The sequence below is a fragment of the Mirounga leonina genome, unplaced genomic scaffold (assembly GCF_011800145.1).
Source record: "Mirounga leonina isolate KUSES-001 unplaced genomic scaffold, KU_Mleo_1.0 Mir_91, whole genome shotgun sequence".
Lineage (NCBI taxonomy): Eukaryota > Metazoa > Chordata > Mammalia > Carnivora > Phocidae > Mirounga > Mirounga leonina.
The window spans coordinates 39,387,425-39,407,968 of NW_023270839.1; the positions used below are offsets into that span (position 1 = coordinate 39,387,425).

At 46.3% G+C, this 20,544-nt stretch overlaps 1 protein-coding gene and 1 pseudogene across 1 annotated transcript in view; both read left to right on the forward strand.

Moving 5' to 3' along the window:
• The window catches only part of ANKDD1A (ankyrin repeat and death domain containing 1A), a 43,025-nt gene that overhangs the window by 9,900 nt on the left and 12,581 nt on the right, over positions 1-20,544 (forward strand). The window contains exons 5-10 of the mRNA XM_034994617.1: positions 1,315-1,413; positions 5,693-5,797; positions 6,514-6,612; positions 11,098-11,196; positions 11,584-11,682; positions 13,786-13,884. Of these exons, the coding sequence (XP_034850508.1) occupies positions 1,315-1,413; positions 5,693-5,797; positions 6,514-6,612; positions 11,098-11,196; positions 11,584-11,682; positions 13,786-13,884 (600 nt within the window). The remainder of the gene's footprint in view (positions 1-1,314; positions 1,414-5,692; positions 5,798-6,513; positions 6,613-11,097; positions 11,197-11,583; positions 11,683-13,785; positions 13,885-20,544) is intronic.
• Positions 14,529-19,572, forward strand: LOC118003475 (annotated as a pseudogene).

Genomic DNA, 20,544 nt, shown 5'->3' on the forward strand with positions numbered 1-20,544 from the left:
AGGCTGTCCTGTAGGATAGTCAAACAGTGGGCTCCCAAAGTCCAGGATGAGGTCTTCACCAGCCATAGCAAATCAGAAAATAAGAACAATGTAGTATGTTTTTCATGAAGCTGTATTTGGAAAGAGCATATTCTGTGATTAGTTCCTCCCAAATTTTTTATGTTAAAATGTTTCTTCTTTATTTTTTATTTATTTATTTATTTTTTATAAATATTTTTATTTATTTATTTGACAGAGAGATAGAGAGAACAGGTAGGCAGAGAGGCAGGCAGAGGGAGAGGGAGAGGCAGGCTCCCTGCCGAGCAGGGAGCCCGATGCGAGGCTCGATCCCGGGACTCCAGGATCATGACCTGAGCTGAAGGCAGTCGCTTAACCAACTGAGCCACCCAGGCGCCCAAAATGTTTCTTCTTTATTAAGTGATGGGGAGAATAGATGATAGCTGTTTTATATATATATATATATATATATTTATTTATTTATTTATTTATTGACAGCACCAGTGGGGGAGGGGCAGAGGGAGAGGGAGAGAGAGAAGCCCAAGCAGGCTCCACGCCCAGCCTGATGTGGGGCCAGTCTCATGACCCAGGAGATCATGACCTGAGCAGAAATCAAGACTTGGATGCTCAACTGGCTGAGCCACCCAGGCGCCCCTATTTTTAAATTTTATTTAGCAAAAACAAAAGTTTGCAATAGTGTCTCAGCCTCTATTTAAAAAAAAAAAAATGCCGTGGAGGGGTGCTTGGGTGGCTCAGTCTGTGAAGCGTCTGCCTTCGGCTCACGTCATGATCCCAGGGTCCTGGGATTGAGCTCTGTGTCCAGCTCCCTGCTCAGTGGGGAGTCTGCTTCTTCCTCTGCCCCTGCCCCTTCCCCCCACTCGTGCTCTCTCTCAAATAAATAAAAATGTCTTTTTTTTTTTTTTTAAGATTCTGTTTATTTGTCAGAGAGAGAGAGTGCATAAGCAGGGGTAGGGGTGGGGGAGGGAGCAGAGGGAGAAGCAGGCTCTGCACTGAGCAAAGAGCCGTATGTGGGACTTGATCCCAGGACCCTAGGATCATGACCTGAGCTGAAGGCAGACGCTTAACTGACTGAGCCACCCAGGCATCCCAATAAATAAAATATTTTTTTAAAAATTTAAAAAATTAAAAATTAAAAAATGCCATGGTTTTGACATTCCTTAACCTTGGTGCTCCCTGGCCTGGGTGGCACTTATGGTCCCTTATGGTTGTATGATTTTCAGTGCAGACATGGGCCCAGGTGGCACAGCCACACCTGCTCACATTCACCTCCCCTCCTCCCTGTGTCCTCTCCCCCAGTTTGGGATGAACGCGCTTCTCCTGTCTGCCTGGTTTGGCCACTTACGGATCCTCCAGATCCTGGTCAACTCTGGGGCCAAGATCCACTGTGAGAACAAGGTAAGGCCTCAGCTGGCAGCCCCCTTGCTCCCCAAGCCCCTGCCCTCTCTGTTTCCTTGGCCCTGCTGCACTGGTGTGCCCCCACCTCTGCCATCTACCCCCAGCTCTGCCCCGTCTTACTCCCCACGTGGCTCTGCTGTCCCAGCTTGCCTTGCCTTCTGAGAACCCTCCAGAAGCCCCAGCTGAACTCAGCCCTGTGAAGTTGGGATGCTAGCTGTTTCCACTGGGGCCGGGAGAAGTGCTGGGGTGCCTCTCCCGTCGGCATTAAAAGCCTCTTTCTTTTGGTGCCCCTGACCCTTTACCACTCTGTCATGTTGGGACAGTCGCTAGCCCTCTGGGCAGCCTCCTTATTCACACAAGAGGAATCAAAGTAACACCCCAGAAGGTGGTTAGAAGATTTAAGGAGACAGAGGCTGGGGCCTCCTCCCACCTCCCCCTCGGCCCTGCCTCCCTTGTGGTGCAGTGGGGTGGAAGGAGCAAAGTTCTGGTCCTGGGACCTTGGGCAAATTACTTAAGCATCCTGAGCCTCAATTTTCACCTTGGAAAATGGGGATGCTAGTACTCACCTCTGAGTTGAGGGAGCAGCTCAGTGCTGTCTATCAAGTATCTGGCTCAGTGCCTGGCACGTTAGGGAGCCTGGCGCTCCCTCACTGCTCATTGGGGTGCTCTGTGGTATGAGGGAGGAAGCACCAGTGAGTCAGAGTGCTGGGCTTCTCTGCACTGGCGGCTTACCTTTTCGGGGGTCAGCGCCCTTCACTGACTCCTATCAGGGGGCATAGGACACTATGCAATGACAAAACAAAAACAATTTAATTAATTAAGTAAGTAAACTCTGTGCCCAACGTGGGGCTCCAACTCATGACCCCAAGATCAAGAGTCACATGCTCTACCAACTGAGCCAGCCAGGAGCCCCCAAAATGCAAATAGTTTAGTCGTGAGTTTGATGTCCTTTATTCAAAAGAAAACCTTTCCTGGATTGAGGGACTACAGCCCTTCAAAGTAGTTGAGCACTCTTCTGGAGGGATTTGGGGCAAGAGCAAATTTTGTAGAGCCCCCCAAAGCAACAACAGAAATGGCAGGATTGGCTGCTAGGGAGGGGGATTTCCTTGTAAGGCTAGCGGGTCCTGTTTTCTAGGGTAGGGGGAGTTAGTACGGCTGAGTGTATGTTAGGTTGTCATTGGCGTATGTTAGGTTTCCTGTAAGTGCAGGCTGAGGTAGGTTTATACATATATATACACACACACACACACACACATATATACATATATGTATATATATGTATTTATTTGAGAGAAAGAGAGAACATGAGCAGGGGAGAGGAGCAGAGGGAGAGGGAGAAGTTGAGCTGAGCAGGGAGCCCGAAGCAGGGCTCGATCCCAGGACCCTGAGATCATGACCTGAGCTGAAGGCAGACGCTTAACTGACTGAGCCCCCCAGGTGCCCCAGAGGTAGGATTAGATTTGTGACCTGGGCCAGGTCACTGGGGCAGCCTCTATTTTGTAGGTCTCAATATAAGAATTAACTTTATCAATACCAATATGGCCTGTCACTGGTGATGTTACCTTGATCCAGTTCTGACACCAATTCTAATGTGTGTGTTTTTTCCATATCACAAGCAATTAGTTCAATTCTCCATGGACACTGACTGGGTATCCCACAAATTTAACCCAATTCCAACACTATCTGCCTGGAGATATCATCAGATTCCACTGGTTAAGGGCTCAGTCCCACAAGACCACCCCCATTTCAGAAGCCAATCCCAAGTCCACGCTATCACCTGGGCTTCTGACCGACTGGCTATAAATCAGAGGTTCCCACGACCTCCTCCTTAAGGTTGGTTAATTTGCTAGAGGGGTTCACAGAACTCAGGAAACCAGTTTACTCACTAGATCACAAATTTATTCCAAAGGATATTAAAGGACACAAATCAATAGCCAGATGAAGAGACACATAGGGTGAGGTCCCCAACAAAGGAACTTTTGTCCTTGTGGAGCGTGGGACCCGGCACGTGGATGCATTCTTGTTCACCAACCTGCAAGTTCTCCCAATGCTGTCCTTTTGCATTTTTATGGAGGCTTCATTTCATAGACTTGATAGATTAAATCCTTGGTCATTGGTGATTGACTCAACCTCCAGCCTCTCTCCCCTCCCTGGAGGTCAGGGGGTGGGACTGAAAGTTCTAACCCTCTAATTGAGTTGGTTTCCCAGGCAACCAGCCCCCATCTTCAGGTTATCTTGGGCTTCCCTTGTCACCAAATTAACATAACAATAGACACCTTAATCACTCTGTACACTTAGAAAATACCAAGGGTTTTAGGAGCTCTGTTAACAGAAATAGGATGAAGACCAAATACATATTTCTTATTATAAACCATAATTTCACACTTAATCACGTGGATAAAGTGGTGTCGGCCAGGTTTCTCCACTGGAATGTTAGCATTTTTCCCCTTTCCATACTCTATTGTTAGAAACTCTTTGTAGTTTTAATTTGCATTTCAGTAATGACTAATGATGTTAGGTATCTTTTTATGTGCTTATTTGCCATCCATATATCTTCCTTGTGTCCAAATGATTTTTTAATTGAGTTGTTTAATAGCTCATTAATGAGCTTTTAGAGTTCTTTATAAATTTTGGAAGCATTTCAAAATAAATTACAGACATCACTATACTTCCCTCTAAATACTTCAGCATGGGGGCGCCTGGGTGGCTCAGTCGTTAAGCGTCTGCCTTCGGCTCCGGTCATGATCCCAGGGTCCTGGGATCGAGCCCTGCATCGGGCTCCCTGCTCCGCGGGAAGCCTGCTTCTCCCTCTCCCACTCCCCCTGCTTGTGTTCCCTCTCTCGCTGTCTCTCTCTGTCAAATAAGTAAATAAAATCTTTAAAAAAATAAAAAATAAATAAATAAATAAATAAATAAATAAATAAATAAATAAATACTTCAGCATGCATAATATTTACTAGAATTCAATTTCTTTATCTAAAATGACATACAAAAATCTTAAGTTTATATTCACTGAGATTTGACAAATTTTACTCCAGTGTAATCCAAACTACTGTCAAGATGTACAACATCATTCAATATATTGATTTTTATGACCCATCGATGGTTGCAATCTATTTGAAAAACAAGACTCCAAACACTCCAGCTATAATGCAAGGCCTTGGTAGAAGCTCTGGGCTGTAAACATAGGATTTGCAAACGTCCCTCACTTAAATATTGCTTCTGGGGCCAAGAGACCTTCTTCCAGCCTACACCTCTTCCCACCCTGGCCACTTACCCTCTGTTAAAGAACAAAATTCAAGTGAGTAAATTTAAAGATCTAATTGCTTTATTCAATGATTCATGAATTGGGCAGCATCCCATCTAGCAAATAGAAAGGAGCTCTGGGGAGCTGTACAAAATGAAAGACTTTTATAGGCAAAAGACAGTGGGGCAAGGAAGTTACCCTAGCAAAGAGTGGATTGTTTTAGGCAAGATCACCTTCCTTTGGGGGCCAGTGGGGGTGTCTGTCAGGTGGATTTCCTCCCTAGTGTTGACCAGGAAATTAAAGACTGACTGGTTAAGATTACTTATCTGGGAGAGGCTGAAGTTGCAGTTGGGTTAGATATTAAGTGTCGATTTGGTGATGTGGGTGGGCCTTAGCACAAGTGACTCCATTGTGAGTCTACTTTCTCCTTTTTTAACACCTCGTCTCTGTAGATTCCATCAGCTCTCAGCCCTCCCTGGAAGCTTAGGAGGTGACCTCCTAGAGACAGATCCTGGGCACTTAGTCACCTCTTTTCTCATCTGGGGCCGTATCAAGGCAAGCAGATGTTGTAACCTTGTAATAATGTCCTGTGAGGGGTATTCTGGGGACTGTCAGTGCTATACAACCTCACCTTACATCCTGAGTTATTTTTCAGCGTATAAAAAGACTTCCTGTAGGTGATGCCCCCTCAGCCACCAACTGAGGTAGTCAGGGGTTATCCTGGTTTGACCTAGGAGAAAATGGAGGCTCATGAAGGTACACATAACTTGGTCAAGACCACACTGCATTGCTGATCAATGCTGGAGCTGGGATTTGAACTCTGGCATCCTGACTCCCACCAGCCCCTCTAAGGCTGAGTGGGGCACCCGTGGGTGGCTCAGGGGTCCATCCCCATTTACATACTGTGTTGTTTCCGTGGGAAAGCTGTGTTCTGGATTGCAAACACTCACCGTTTGGGAGACAGCCAGGGTGTGAGAAGGGCCCCCCTTCATAGACTGTAGGGACCACCCTGGTCTACCACCTCGTTTCCAGGACGGCCTGACCTTATTACACTGTGCAGCCCAAAAAGGCCACGTGCCGGTGCTGGCGTTCATAATGGAGGACCTGGAGGATGTGCCCCTGGACCATGCTGACAAGGTGAGAGTGGCCTTGAGGCTGCTTGTCCTTCCCATTGGGTTTGGGGCTCCTGGGGCCACTCTTGCCCATTCCTTGAGTGCATCCTTTGAGCTGTGAGTAGTGCAGACTGGACCCCACCTCAGGGAACTGCTGGCCTAGAAAGGGTGTTAGAGCACAAATGAGCGGGACATAGGAGGAAAATGGTCAGTTCCCTCAGAGAGGTTCTGATGAGGACTAACTAGATAGGTTAGAGACGGGAGCTATTGCTTTCTGCTTCCTGGATGAGGTGGCATTTAGTGAGTGACCTGGATTTTGTTGGTAAGATTGGAAAGCAGGGAGATTTTGTAAATAGAGAGAAGAGCATTGTCAGAGCTTTAGAGGTGAAAAAGGCCCTTTGCATGTGAGTTCAGATGGACTGGAATTTTGGGAGTGAGAGCCAGGGCCATGTTGGGAGCCCCTCATGGAAATCTCCATCGACCTCAAGCCTCAGGAATCTGTCCTTTATTCAGTAGACAGCAGGGAGCCACAGAAGGATTTCAGTAGGGGAGGAACCCACCCCGTGGGTCTTGTTGGAAAGTTGGGTCTAGGCTTTCCAGGTAAGGTGGTAGGACGAGGGGAAGGGAGAGTTACTGGGGCAGGAGAGGCCCCTGCAAGCCCTGAGTGGTTGGCTAGGTGGGCAGTGTGGACGTGCCTCCTACACAGTACAGAAGGGTCACTTTCTTCCCCTCCCCGGTCAGCTGGGAAGGACGGCGTTCCATCGGGCTGCTGAACACGGGCAGCTGGATGCTCTGGACTTCCTTGTGGGCTCTGGCTGTGACCACAGTGTGAAAGACAAGGTACTGTAACTGGGTCCCAGGGGAGGTCCAAGCTCTGGGCTCCTGACCGGGGTGGGCGCTCTCTGGCAGCTGACCTGTGCCTACTTCTGACTCCAGGATGTTGGAAGGGCAGGCGGCTCAAGGACAGAGAGGGTTGGATATTCATCCTGCAGCCATTTTTCAAGCACACGCTATGGGCCTGTCCCGTGCTGCGCGTGAGGAGCTCAAAGATATCCAAGACAGTTTTTCAGCCAAGGAACCCGAGCTGCCACCCTAGTAGAAAGCTGTGATCAGGTGTGGGGAGCTGGGATGGCAAGTCTGTTGGCTGGTGGTGCTGCCTGGAATGGGTTTGAGCAGGACTGTGATGCCCTTGGGGTTGTCTGTTGTTTCAGGTGAGAGGAAGAGTTGGGGGGGCGGGTGGCCACGCACCCGCTGGTTATTTACTCTTTGTCATTTAGTCATCTGCTATGGTCATGGCAAAAGTGGGATGAGAGCCCGGAGGAGGGAACAGTTGGTTCAGGGTGGAGAGCTTCAAGCAGGATTTCATCAATCTGAGGAGAGGTGAGGGCTGGGCCTGAGGGGACTACCCTGAAAATGACTCATTTCAGTGGGCCATTGTGAATCATTAGGCAAGTATGTTGCAGCAAATTCTAAACAACACTTCCAGTAAAGGGACAGACTCCATTATTAATCTTCTGATTAATGTTCTTGGCCAGGATAGAGGAGTTCTGTTTATAAGCTAGTGACAGGCAAATGCACACAGGGTATTAGAACTGGAAGTGTCCTTCATTGAGGACCAATCAACCTTCTCATTTTATAGATTGGAGGTCCAGAGAGGGGGATGCTTTAGCCAGGGTCACACAGCAAGACAAAGGTTGGGCTGGGTTTGGAACCAGCAACCTGATGCCCAGCCCTGGGCAGCTCCCTCTCTTCAAGCTGCCTCCTGGGGCACTAAGCCCTTGGGGTTTGCACCGAATCCACCTGTCTACACTCATCCTTTTGGTCCTGAGAATCAGATCAGGCTGATTTCCTTCATTCTGGAAATGGGCTGAACAGGTCATGCTCTGGACTAGACTGTGTAGGATGTGGGCCAAGAACTGTGGGAGTACAGAGAGTGAAGGACAGCTCCTGCCAGGGTGCTTCTACCTCGGAGGTTAAAACACGATTGTATTCAGGGTGCCAGGAGGGCAGGAACACCAAAACTGGAAAACAAGCAAAGCCCAGCTTTGATGAGCTTACCCAGAATCTTGCAGTCAGAAATTCTAGAAAGAAGCTTTTAAAATTGCATGACCCTATTGGCACCTGGGTGGCTCAGTCAGTTAAGTGTCTGCCTTTGCCTCGGGTCGATATCCCGGGGTCCTGGGATCTAGCCCTGTTTTGGGCTCCCTGCTCAGCGGGGAGTTTGCTTCTCCCTTTCCCTTTGCCCCTCCCCCCTGCTTGTGCTCTCACTCACTCTCTCTCAAATGAATAAATAAAAAATTCTTTTTTAAAAAACTTGCATGCCCCTGTTAAGTTTTGTATTTTCAGGTGAAAGATGTTTTCGTTTTGAATTTCATTTGGGCAGGAGGCATAATAATATGCTTTTCAAGACCCAGTGCCGTTAAAGGTCTGACGCCTGCTAGGACCCCACAGCCTGCTAAGATGGTCCTGTGACAACACAGGGCACGCCACAGGTGTTGTGATGTTAGGGAGGCTTTGAGAGTCCAGAGGGAGTGATTAAATCCCCTGGGAATATCGAGGGGGCTGCTGACAAGGCGTCCCAGAGATAGAGAGCCTGGGCATCCTCACAGGAGGAGGGGCGAGGACACTGAGCCCAATGCCATGGCCTCCTTCTGTCCAGCTCTCCTGCCTCTGAGCCCCCTACCCGCCCAGATAGAGTGAGAGTTGCTCTGTTAGGGGGGCTGTGCCACCTGCACCTTCAAAGAGCAAGATGTGTGTGGGACGCCTGGGTGGCTCAGTTAGTTAAGTGTCTGCCTTCAGCTCAGGTCATGATCTCGGGGTCCTAGGATCGAGCCCCGCATCCGGCTCCCTGCTCGGCAGGAAGCCTGCTTCTCCCTCTCCCTCTGCCTGCCACTCCCTCTGCTTGTGCGTGCGCTTTCTCTCTTTCTGTCAAATAAATAAATAAAATCTTGAAAAAAAAAAAAAAGAGCAATAGGTGGATATTTATAACCCAGAGGGAAAACAAAACCCTGCCCCTGTCTTCACAGCCCTGCTACTTGGGGGCACATATTGGCCCCCATGGTTCACCACTTCCTTTGTGTCTCCTGGAACACAGACTTCACACCGTGGCCACCCCCTCCCCCAGCCCGGCCCGGGCCGGCAGCAGCTGTAGGGAGCTGTGCGCACATTTGCAGAGACGGTGGGCAAGAAGCAAACAAGGCTGTTCAGGGGACATTTTGTTGTTGTCATTGAGGGGATTTTTTTATTTTTTTATTTTTTTTTTTAAAGATTTATTTATTTGACACACAGAGAGAGACAGCTAGAGAGGAAACACAAGCAGGGGGCGTGGAAGAGGGAGAAGCAGGCTCCTGGCTGAGCAGGGAGCCCGATGTGGGGCTCGATCCCAGGACCCTGGGATCATGACCTGAGCCGAAGGCAGACGCTTAACGACTGAGCCACCCAGGCGCCCCGAGGGGATTTTTTTAAACTTAACTTTTATTTATTAATGCAACGTGGTAATGATCATAGAAGAAATTTAAATGTTTCACCTTCGATCCCATAGGATATAGTTGTTTTATGTATGTGTGGAGTTCTCATGAGGGGAGGTATGTCTATAGCTGCTTTAAGTACCACTTTGGCATTGGTATTTGTTCACCCCCTCACTGGGCCCTTAAGAGTTCTGGTCTGATGTGCATGTCTTGATTCCTTCCTCAGGAAGGTGCTGAGACAGGCTAGGGCAGAGGAAAAGACCTTGAGCTAGAAGCCCCCATGACTGGTGTAGCTAGATATATCCCAGAGCCCTTCTGGGCGTGATGAATGGCTGAAGCTGGCTTGTCCCTTCTGATGATGCCTTTGTGGGTTCCCTCAGGGGCCCCTGCTCTGGTTCTCCACGTGTGGTTCTTCCTGAGAGACATACTTTTCTGGCTGGCCCCTTCCAGCTCTCCTCCTCTTTGCTGGGGCCCCTTCACCATGCACTTGTCCTCTGCAGAAAGATTCCCTTACAAAAAAAAAAAGATTTATTTATTTTTAGAGGAGCAGAGGGAGATGGAGAAGCAGACTCCCCGCCAAGCACGGAGCCTGATATGGGTCTTGATCTCATGACCCTGAGATCATGCCCTGAGCTGAAATCAAAAGTCGGATGCTTAACTGACTGAGCCACACAGATGCCCCTGCAGAAAGATCCCTTTAAGGACAACCCCATAAGGCTGCCCTTGGCAAGAGCCACTTCTGATACAAAGAACAGCGTGCCCTTTGCCACACCCAGGGGAGCCACAGTGACACAAGTCACCTTTAGACTTCTCAAGTGTGAGACAATTACCAGCCCTGTGGTTCTCAAGTTCCAGGAGACACATGTCAATCTCTCCATCACAGTATTTACTCACTGAACAAATATTTTATTGAATGTCTGCCATGTGCCCCAGGCCTTATTCTAGGCACTTGAGGAAACATTGGAGAACAAAAACAGACAGAAATCCCTGCCCTTGAGGTGTTTATGTTCTAGCAGGACGAGTCAGACAATAAATAATAAGCATAGTATACAAGCAAATGATAGTGTGTTATCAGTGCTATGGGGGAAAAGAGAAAGAAAAGTCCAGCAAGATCAGGGGATTAGGAGGACAGAGGGTGGGAACTGCAGTTTTGTTTTATTTTAAGATTTTATTATTAGAGAGAGAGAGCACACGCGTGAGTGAGAGCACAAGCAGGGGGAGGGGCAGAGGGAGAGGGAGAAGCAGGCTCCCCACTGATCAGGGAGCCCAACACAGGGCTTGATCCCAGGACCCCGAGATCACGACCTGAGCCAAAGACAGACGCTTAACCCACTGAGCCACCCGGGCGTCCCCAGAGTTGTGGTTTTAAGTAGTATGGTCAGCGCGACCGCACTATTCAATGAGAAGCTACCATCTTGAATTGGGCCATGCAGCTGGCTGCCCGGGCACAACCTGAGTGCCAAGGAGAGTCCTTGGAGCTGTGGCCTTGAGCAAGGGAAGGGGATGGATTGAGGATGGCTCAAAGAGGGACTGGCTTTGGACAGGGGCATGGAAAGTAGGGATTGTTTCTCCCCCCAAGTATTGTGTCTGCCTTCAAGTGTGAGGAAAGACCAGGACTTGGCCCTTGGAAGTGCCCCTGGTTGTAGTTTGGGGCACAGTTCTCACAGGCAGGGAGACATTGGCCCAGGGTTTGGGGCTGCAGTTTTTCGTCGACTCGCTCTGTGACCCCCGATGTGTCACTTCCCCTCTCTGGACCTCAGCTTCCATGTCTATACAATGAGGGGCATTTCCAGCAGGTCCCCAGGGCCTTGAAGGGTCTATGATTCTACCGGCCCCTCGGGAGCCCTTCTGCCTGCAGGAGGGGAACACGGCCCTTCACCTGGCTGCCGGCCAGGGCCACCTGGCTGTGCTGCGACGGCTCGTGGACATCAGGCTGGACCTGGAGGAGCAGAACGCGGTGAGTCATCACCGAGAGGATGCAGAGATGCTCGCTCGCTCCCTGCTTTCGAGGAACGGACGGCCCGAGGTGCAGCCTGATTTTTCCCTGCTAGAGGCTTCCTGGAGTAAGAAGGAATAGACAGAGAGCAGGGGGTGAGGCAGCTTGGAGGGGGAGAACGTGAGCAGGGCTGTGGAGGTGGGAGTCAATGTACCACATGCTCCTCAATGTGAGAAAATCAGGTATGGGGCTCAGGGAACCACAGATAATGATGCAGGTTATTGTCCTCAGTAGCATGGCCATGGAGAGCTCCCAGAGCCCTGGAGCCCTAGCGGGAGGGGTCCCTCTCCCCTCAGGGTCTGGCCTCAGCCTCCCTGCCATCCTCAGACCTCTCCCCATGTGTTTCAGGAAGGTCTGACTGCCCTGCACGTGGCGGCTGAAGGTGTCCACCCTGACTGTGTACAGCTCCTTCTTGAGGCCGGGAGCTGTGTGAACGCCCTCACCCAGGTAGTCAGTCCTCCCCCGGGACGGATGTCTGCCCTTGGCTTCTGAGGCCTAACTCTAACCGTGCCCACGGTAGCGGCCACAGTGATTCCTGAACGTGTGTGAATAGGGGCCCTCAGGCAGCAGGCCTGGGGTCTGGTCTTGGCTTCTCCACTGCGGGGCTCTGTGACCGAGGCCAAGTCACTTAAATTCTCTGAGCTTCATTTTCCAACTATAATAGGGGGATGCTACGTAGTCATGTTTTTACAGTGCTGTGAAGAGTAAATACTCCTCCCAGGGCCTGGGACGTGCTAGGAGCTCACCACCTGTTGGTGTCTTCTTATTGCGGGGTGCTTGGTAGTTCATGAGTCCCCTTTATAACAAGCCCTTCAGAAAAATTACCCCTGTTATACCGATGAAGAAACGGAAGCTTAGAGAGATTCAGTGACTTTCGCGGGTCACAAGCTGGCAAGAAGCAAAGCTGAGTCTGAAAAGCCTATTCCCCGGACTGCAGAGCTCATGGCCTGGAAGGTTTGCCCAGTCTGTGCAGGAGCCCCACCAGCCCCCGGAGCTGGAGCCTGGGGCAGGCCTCTTCTCTCTCTCACTACTGACTCCTTAAGTCAGCCACTGGAAATTCTCTCCGTGTCCTGGAAAAAGGGGCGTTGTGGACTTAGGGAGTTGGCGTTTTTGTTTTGTTTGGCTTTTTACTTTTAGATCAATGACAAATAATCTGTCTTGGCTGATTGCATGGCTTCAGGGTCTGGAATTCTCTATTTGTTCTAAATTTCAATAATAAAGCAATAATAATAAATAAAATATGCTAGCAAAAATAGTGAAAAAGCCCAGGAATTAAAATAGTATGCTAGAAATATTTAACACAAAAGAAGGCAACCAAGGAGAAACCGAAGAACAAAAAAGACAGGAGACATACAGAAAATAAGTAGCAAAATGACAAACGTAAATTCAATAATAATATCAATGTTAACCGCCCCCCCCTTCGATGTGAATAATACTTTATAAGTCACAAAACACTTAATTTGCAGAACTCCCCTAGCAGGTACACCTTGCTTCTTCCCCAGGGTGTCGGGATGACACCAAGGCCCACCCAGAGGGTGGAAGCAGCTGCCCCAGGGCACCCAGCTAGGTCCTTCCATCGGCACAGTGTTGCTCTTTGGGCAGCAACCGTGTCTCTGTGCCCAGCACAGTGCTCAGGACTGGAAGGGGGCACAAGAAGTGAAATGTCAAGGCCATCTCCCCAGCAGCAGCAGCATAGGAGTTTAGGGACTGGGGAGATCGTGTCCAGCTGGTGGTCATTGGCAGGGCTAGAGCTGCCCACTGCACTGGGCCTTGTGCTCTTGCCTTGGCTTGAGGTTTCTGGTAGTGGGCACATTCTACCTGGACACCCCCACCCCTCACAGGGTCTCTGGAGTGGGGGCTAACCCAAAGGGAGTACATTTGCCATTGGGAGGTGGACTGGTTCCGACTCACCCTGTGTACTCAGTTCAGATAGGACTTTGGGAGGGTGACCAGCTCGTCCCAGTTTACCCCATACCGTCCTGGTTTTAAAACTGAAAGTCCTGGGGGAACAGTCTGGGCAGTCTGGGACCCCTGATTGCCTAGAGAGGTCTGCCTGGCAGAGTTAGGGGGAGGGGGTATCACATGTGAGATCGTTGTTTGACCGGGGGTGCCCTTGGATTGAAGGAGGGCACTTAGAAGGCCCATCGGGATGAAGCCTTGCCCTGGTGCTGCCCAGCTCCTGCCCGGATGTGCTGAGACCAGATCTAGTGGGGCAGTGCGTGCCAGGTGGGGTTTGCTCTGTGCTAGCAAATCTTATTTATTCCTCTCTTTGAAAACCTCAGAGTATACTCTACGTGTCTTTACCAGCCTAGGAATTGTGCAGGCTTTGATATATGTTCTGGAGTTTGTGACAGGAGGCATGGAAAAGCCAGGACCACAGTGAGCTCCTTTTACTCATCACCAGGCCTGGGCAAGGCAATTGATTTCTCCAGCCTCAGGGTTCAAGGGGTAATTGTCCCGGGGGTTGTGAGACACAAATGGAATAATGGATCCCAAAGCCCCACTGTGAGGGGCTTTCAGGACATGGCACTGATGCCTGTTTCTTTCTAGAAAAAACAGAGCTGCCTCCACTACGCAGTCCTCTGTGGCTCTGAGGACGTGGCCCGGGCCCTCATCCATGCAGGAGGCCACACCAATGTGGCTGATCATGTAAGTGTGGGGGCCTGGGTTGAAAGGGGGTCCCCACTGCAAAGTCCCCATGACCTCGCTGATGAAGCACAGCAGGGAGAGATGGGTGCTTTGGGCCCCTGGGGTTGGCATGAGGGCCAGGACTGGAGGACCTGGTAGCTAGCGTGAGGGAGGATCAGATAAGTTTCTAGCTAGAACAGGCTTAGCAAACAAGCTGCATTTTCTCCCAAGCAAATTATTCGCTCGTGTTCTCCACTCATTTATCCATTGGGACTTAGTGATGGTCTTTTATATCACAGATCTAGCCTCTTGGTTGTTCATTTTTTCTTGTTATGTTGTGGTGCACTCACAGGAGACAGTATATCCTTGTGGTTAAGGCATGTACTTTGTCAGACAACCTGGCTTTGAGGCCTGGCACTGCCGTTCATATACTGAATGACCTTGGGCAAGTTGTTTGGACCTCGTTGGGCCTTTGTTTCTTTATCTTTAGGTGCTATTATTATTCCCATTATATAAATGAGGAACTATCTATTGTTTAAATTAGAAACAGGTCATTTCTTTTGTTTTTTTTTTTGTTTTTTTGTTTGTTTTTTAAGAGGTCATTTCTTAAATAAGCACTATATTTTAAATTATTGTAAGAACAATATAGCACAGTTCATTGGAATATGGAGAAAAAAGGCATCCCTAATCCCAGCACCCTGGTAAAGCAATGATCTTTCTGTATTCCCTTCCAGTTTTCTTCGTATGTGTAGTAGCACCTCTAGCTAGAAAGAATCCAAGCTAAGGCGGAATTCTGGAAAGGGGGATGCTTATTTGTTTTTAACCATCAAGACATCAGAATTTTGATTCGGGTCCAGTGGAGACTCTATCCAGCTCAGGTATCAAATGTTGCTAGTTTTTCTAGCAACCATTTTTAATACCAGATGTGGTTCGGTGACTACATCACACTTAACAGTTCCTCAACTATCAGGTATTTAAGTTTTTTCTGACTTTGCCAGGCTAAATAATGATTTATGAACATCTTTATGGCCTGTAACTTTGTATGTCTTTTGCATTATATATGAATTCTCCAAAGAGGATTTCTGGGTCAGGTGGTAAAAACATTTTTATGATAGCCCCCAGTAATTTATGAGTGACCTTTCACCAATATTACGTATTAACATTTTCTATAAATTTTATAGTTAAATGATTCTTTGTTATTGTTTTATTTTCAATCTCTTTGATTACTATTGACCCTGAAATTTTCCCAATAATTTTTCTAGTTGAGGTTCTTCTATTGTGAGTTATTTCTTCCTATCCTTTGTCTACGTTGATGTGGTTTTTCCTTAACCAGTTTCTTTGAGGTTATTACTCTTGGATCATAATATATGTTGCTTACTCTTAGAACTTTTCAACATGCTAAAGATGTAAATGTGTAATCACAGGTATTGATGCAAATTTTGAATTTTAATTTAGGAATCTTCTAGTTACAATTTGATTTTTGATGTTTAACTCTTTAATCCTCCTACAGTATATTTTTTTGTATATGGTGTGATATATTACTCAATAGATTCCCCCCAATATTTTAAATATTTCTATGTCAAGTGCATTTATTAAATAATTATAACTTCTCTTAAGTACTTTTTCATTCTTTCCTTTATCACATATTCACATTTTGGTATATGATGTGCTCTATGTCTGGGCAAGTGATTCTCTTTCAGTAAGTTTTATGTCTAATCTTGAGCTAGTACCATATTATTTTAATTATTGTTGCCTTGTAATTTGTTTTAAAGTCATATAAAGCTAGTCTTCTTAAATATCCTAGTCTGTTAGTATAATCTTTTATCCTTTTATATTCTCACATGTTTATTTTTCCAGCTGAAATTTAAAGTATTTTTTTTAATTAAAAAATCAACTTAAGGATACAAAATCAATGTACAGAAATCTTGTGCATTCCTGTATACTAATAATGAAACAGCAGAAAGTGAAGTTAAGAGAACAATCTCACATCACATCAATAAGAGAAAGGATAAAAACCATATGATTATTTCAATAGATGTGGAAAAAGCATTTGATAAACTACAACATCCATTCATGATAAAAACCCTCTGCAGAGTAGGTCTAGAGGGAACATATCTCAACATAATAAAGGCTTTATATGAAAAACCCACAGCCAACATCATACTCAATGGAGAAAAACTGAGAGCTTTTCCACTAAGATCAGGAACAAGACAAGGATGTCCACTCTCACCACTTTTATTCAACACAGTACTGGAAGTCCTAGCCACAGCAATTAGAGAGCATAAAGAAATAAAAGGCATCCAAATTGGTAAGGAAGAAGTAAAGCTGTCATTATTTGCAGATGACATAATATTATATATAGAAAACCCTAAAGATTCCACCAAAAAACCACTAGAACTGATACATGAATTCAGTAAAGTTGCAGGATATAAAACTGATGTACAGAAATCTGTTGCATTCCTATACACTAATAATGAAACAGCAGAAAGTGAAATTAAGAAAACAATCCCAGGGGCACCTGGGTGGCTCAGTCAGTTAAGCATCTGCCTTCAGCTCAGGTCATGATCTCAGGGTCCTGGGATGGAGCCTCACATCCGGCTCCCTGTTCAGCGGAGAGTCTGCTTCTCCTTCTCCCTCTGCCTCTTCCCATGCTCGCTCTCTCTTTCTCTCAAATAAATAAATGAAATCTTAAAAAAGAAAGAAAAAAAATCCCATCTACAATTGCACCAAAAACAATAAAATTATCTAGGAATAAACTTAACCAAAGAGGTGAAAGACCTGTACTCTGAAAACTATAGAACACTGATGAAAGAAGTTCAAGATGATGCAAAGAAATGGAAAGACATCCCATGCTCATGGGTTGGAAGAACAAATATTAAAATGTCCATAGTACACAAAGCAATCTACAGATTTAATGCAATCTGTATCAAAGTACCAAGAGCCCTTTTTCACAGAGCTAGAACAAACCTAAAATTTGTGCAGATGCCCTGCACTCCTTTGTCCTTTCAGATTGCTGCAAGGTGTGGCTCATAGGTGTAATAAAAACAGGTTTTTTGTTTTATCTATTTATCTTTTTTAAAGTGAGCTCTACACCCAACATGGGGCTCAAACTCACGACTCTAAGATTGAGTTGCATGCTCTACCAATTGAGCCAGCCTGGTGCCCCATTTATCTTTTTTTTTTTTCTTAAACAATTGAAGTTCAAAATAGCTAAGAACACTCTGAAAGAGAAAAGGGGTACGGGAGTTGTCCTAAATCCACATACCATAAAAGACTGCTAAACTTGATTATATAAATAATAAAAACATTTTGCCTGGCAAAAGAGACTATAAGCCAAGTCAAAAGGTAAATGACAAACCAGATTCAAAGATAAAGAACTGAGTCTTTCTAATATATAAGAGTTTGTGCAAATTATTACAACATAAAAAACAACCCACGAGAAAAATGGCCAAAGGATATGAACAGACATTTTTATAGAAAAGAAATACAGATGACTCTTAAGAGAAATGTGAATTGATACTACCTGGACATACATCCACTCATCAGATTGGTACAAATCCCAAAGTTTTGCCAAATGTGTTGACAAAGCTGTGGGGAAGTAGGCACCATCATATATTACTGGAGCCAGCATAAATTGGTACAACCATACAACAGAGCAATTTTCGCAATATGTATAACAAAGTGCAAATGCATGGGCCCTTTGACGAAGCAAATCTACTTCTAGGAGTCATGATATTTGTCTTTCTCTGACAGACTTATTTTGTTTAACTTAATACTCTCTAGCTCCATCCATGTCATTGCTGAGGCAAGATTTCATTCTTTCTTATGGCTGAGTAGTATTCCATTTTATATAGAAGATGTGAGATATATATGTATATATGTATATATATATATATATATATATATATATAGTTTATCCATTCATCAATCGATGGACATGGGCTACTTCCATAATTTGGCTATTGTAGATAATGCTGCTATAAATATCAGGGTGCATGTATCCCTTTGAATTAGTATTTTTGTATTCTTTGGGTAAATACCTAGTAGTACAATTGCTGGGTTGTAGGGCAGTTCCATTTTTAATTTTTTAAGGAACCTCCATACTGTTTTCTACGTGGCTGCACCAGTTTGCATTCCCACCAACAGTACAAGAGAGTTCCAAATTGGGGAAGTTTTTAAACAAATATATGAATAGATCTTAATGCTGTAGTTATGTGAAAAAAACAAGATGAGCATTCTCCACCAAAAGTACCAGGGCTCTTGGAGAAACTTCTAGGACTGGGGCAGGAAATATATAGGAGGAATCTGGAGTATCTTGCAATGACACAAAGTAAAGAAGGTCTCCATAAAAACACCATGATGTACACACCTATTAGAATGGCCAAAAGCCAAAACACAGACAACACCAAATACTGATGAGGATGCAGAGCAGCAGGAACTCTCATTCATTGCTGCTGGGAATAGAATGCAAAATGGTACAGCCACTTTGGAAGACAGTCTCGCAGTTTCTTACAAACTAAATCTACTCTTGAAGTTGGTGTGCAAGATGGCAAAGAAGGGTGTGAAGACCATCACTTCCGTGGCTGTGACCAGTGCTCTGCCCATCATCCAGAAGCTAGAGCCACAAATTGAGGTTGCCAATACCTATGCTTGTAAGGGGCTAGACAGGGTTGAGGAGAAACTGCCTATTCTGAATCAGCCAACAAACAAAGTTGTTGCCAATGCCAGAGGTGTTATGACCGGGGCAAAAGATACTGTGACACTACTGTGACCGGGGCCAAGGATTCCATGGCCAGCACCATCACTGGGGTGATGGACAAGACCAAAGGAGTGGTGACAGGCAGCATGGAGAAGACCAAGTCTATGGTCAATGGCAGCATTAACACAGTCTTGGGAGGTCGAATGGTGCAGATGGTGAGCAGTGGAGTAGAAAATGCGCTCACCAAATCAGAGTTGTTGGTGGACCAGTACCTCCCTCTCACTGAGAAAGAATAGAAAAAGAAGCAAAAAAAGTTGAAGGATTTGATACAGTTCAGAAGCCAAGTTATTACATTAGACTGGGATCCCTGTCTACCAAGCTCTGCTCATGTGTCTACCAGCAGGCTCTCAGCAAGGTTAAAGAAGCCAAGCAAAAAAGCCAAGAGACCATTTCTCAGCTCCATTCCACTGCTAATCCGATCGAATTTGCCAGGAAGAATGTGCAAAGTGCCAACCAGAAAATTCAAGGTGCTCAGGATATGTTCTGTCTCTCCTGGGTGGAGTGGAAGAGCATTGGCTATGATGATACAGATGAGTCCCACTGTGCTGAGCACTTTGAGTCACGTCCTCTTGCTATTGCCCGCCACCTGACTCAGCAGCTGCAGACCACGTGCCACACTCTGCTGTCCAATGTCCAAAGGTTACTGCAGAACATCCAAGATCAGGCCAGTCCCTTGGGGGTGATGGCTGGTGACATCTACTCAGGGTTCTGCAATACTGCCTCCTTTAAGGAAGTGTTTGATGGCCTCCTCACTTCCCACAAGGGGCAGGCTGCAGAAAATGGAGTATTTAGATGATGTGATGGATTATCTTGTTGACAACATGCCTCTGAACGGGCTGGTAGGTCCCTTTTATCTGTAGCTGACCAAGTCTCAGAATGCTCAGAACCAAGGTGCACAGAAGGACACAAGCTGTCCGGAGGCCCAGCAGCCTGAGCACAGAACACGTTAAAGCTCTCCTTGTCACCAGTACGTGGTACAGCCAGCTGGAGGAGACTTTCTGTGATGCTGAAATTGACCTGCTAACAACTCTGAATTGGGGAAGCCAGCTAGCCAGAGAAAAGGTCCTCAGTTGTAGTCATTTCTAACTGGATTAAGAGCTTTGAAATTTTTGGCCTTAGCAGATGAGCTCGGTTGTTTACCTGGCTGGTAAGAAAAGAATGATAGATTGGTCAGAGCCTAGCCAGGAGTCCCAGAAAGTTTCCATGCATTTATGGTCTCATCCTATTATCATTGTTGCTGTTTGTTTGTATTGAATAAAAGCACCATCATGTGGGCTGTGGTGTGGGCTGGTGTCTGCTCTGGTCCGGTCTGAGCAGGCTTCATCTCACCGGTTTGTCTCACAAAGCATGCCTGTACAACTTTTTTTAAAAATTATTTTTCATGAAGGAATGCGCCCTATGAATTCAATAAAATTCACCGCAGAATAGATTAAAAAAAAAAACCTCACCTCAAAGCTCTACAGTAAAAAAAAAATTAGAAAATGGAGAAAACACCTGAATAGACATTTCACTGACGAGAATATACAGATGACAAATAAGGGTATGAAAAGACATTCAACATCATTAGCCATTAGGGAAGTGCAAGTTAAAACCACAAAGAGATATCACTACACGCCTATCAGAATGATTAAAATAAAAAATAGGGATGACACCAGGTGTTGGCAAGGTTGTGGAGAAACTGGATCACTCTTACATTGCTGGTGCGAATATAAAATGGTACAACCATTCTGGAAAACAGCTTTGGAGTTATTCGAAAAACTGAACATGCAGTTACCCTGTGACCTAGCAATTGCACTCTCGGCCTTTTCCCCCAGAGAAGTGAGAACATCCATTCGCACAAAAACCTGTACCTGAATTTTCATAGCACCTTTATTCATAATAGGCCAAACCTGGAAACAACCCAGATGTCCTTTGAAACGTGA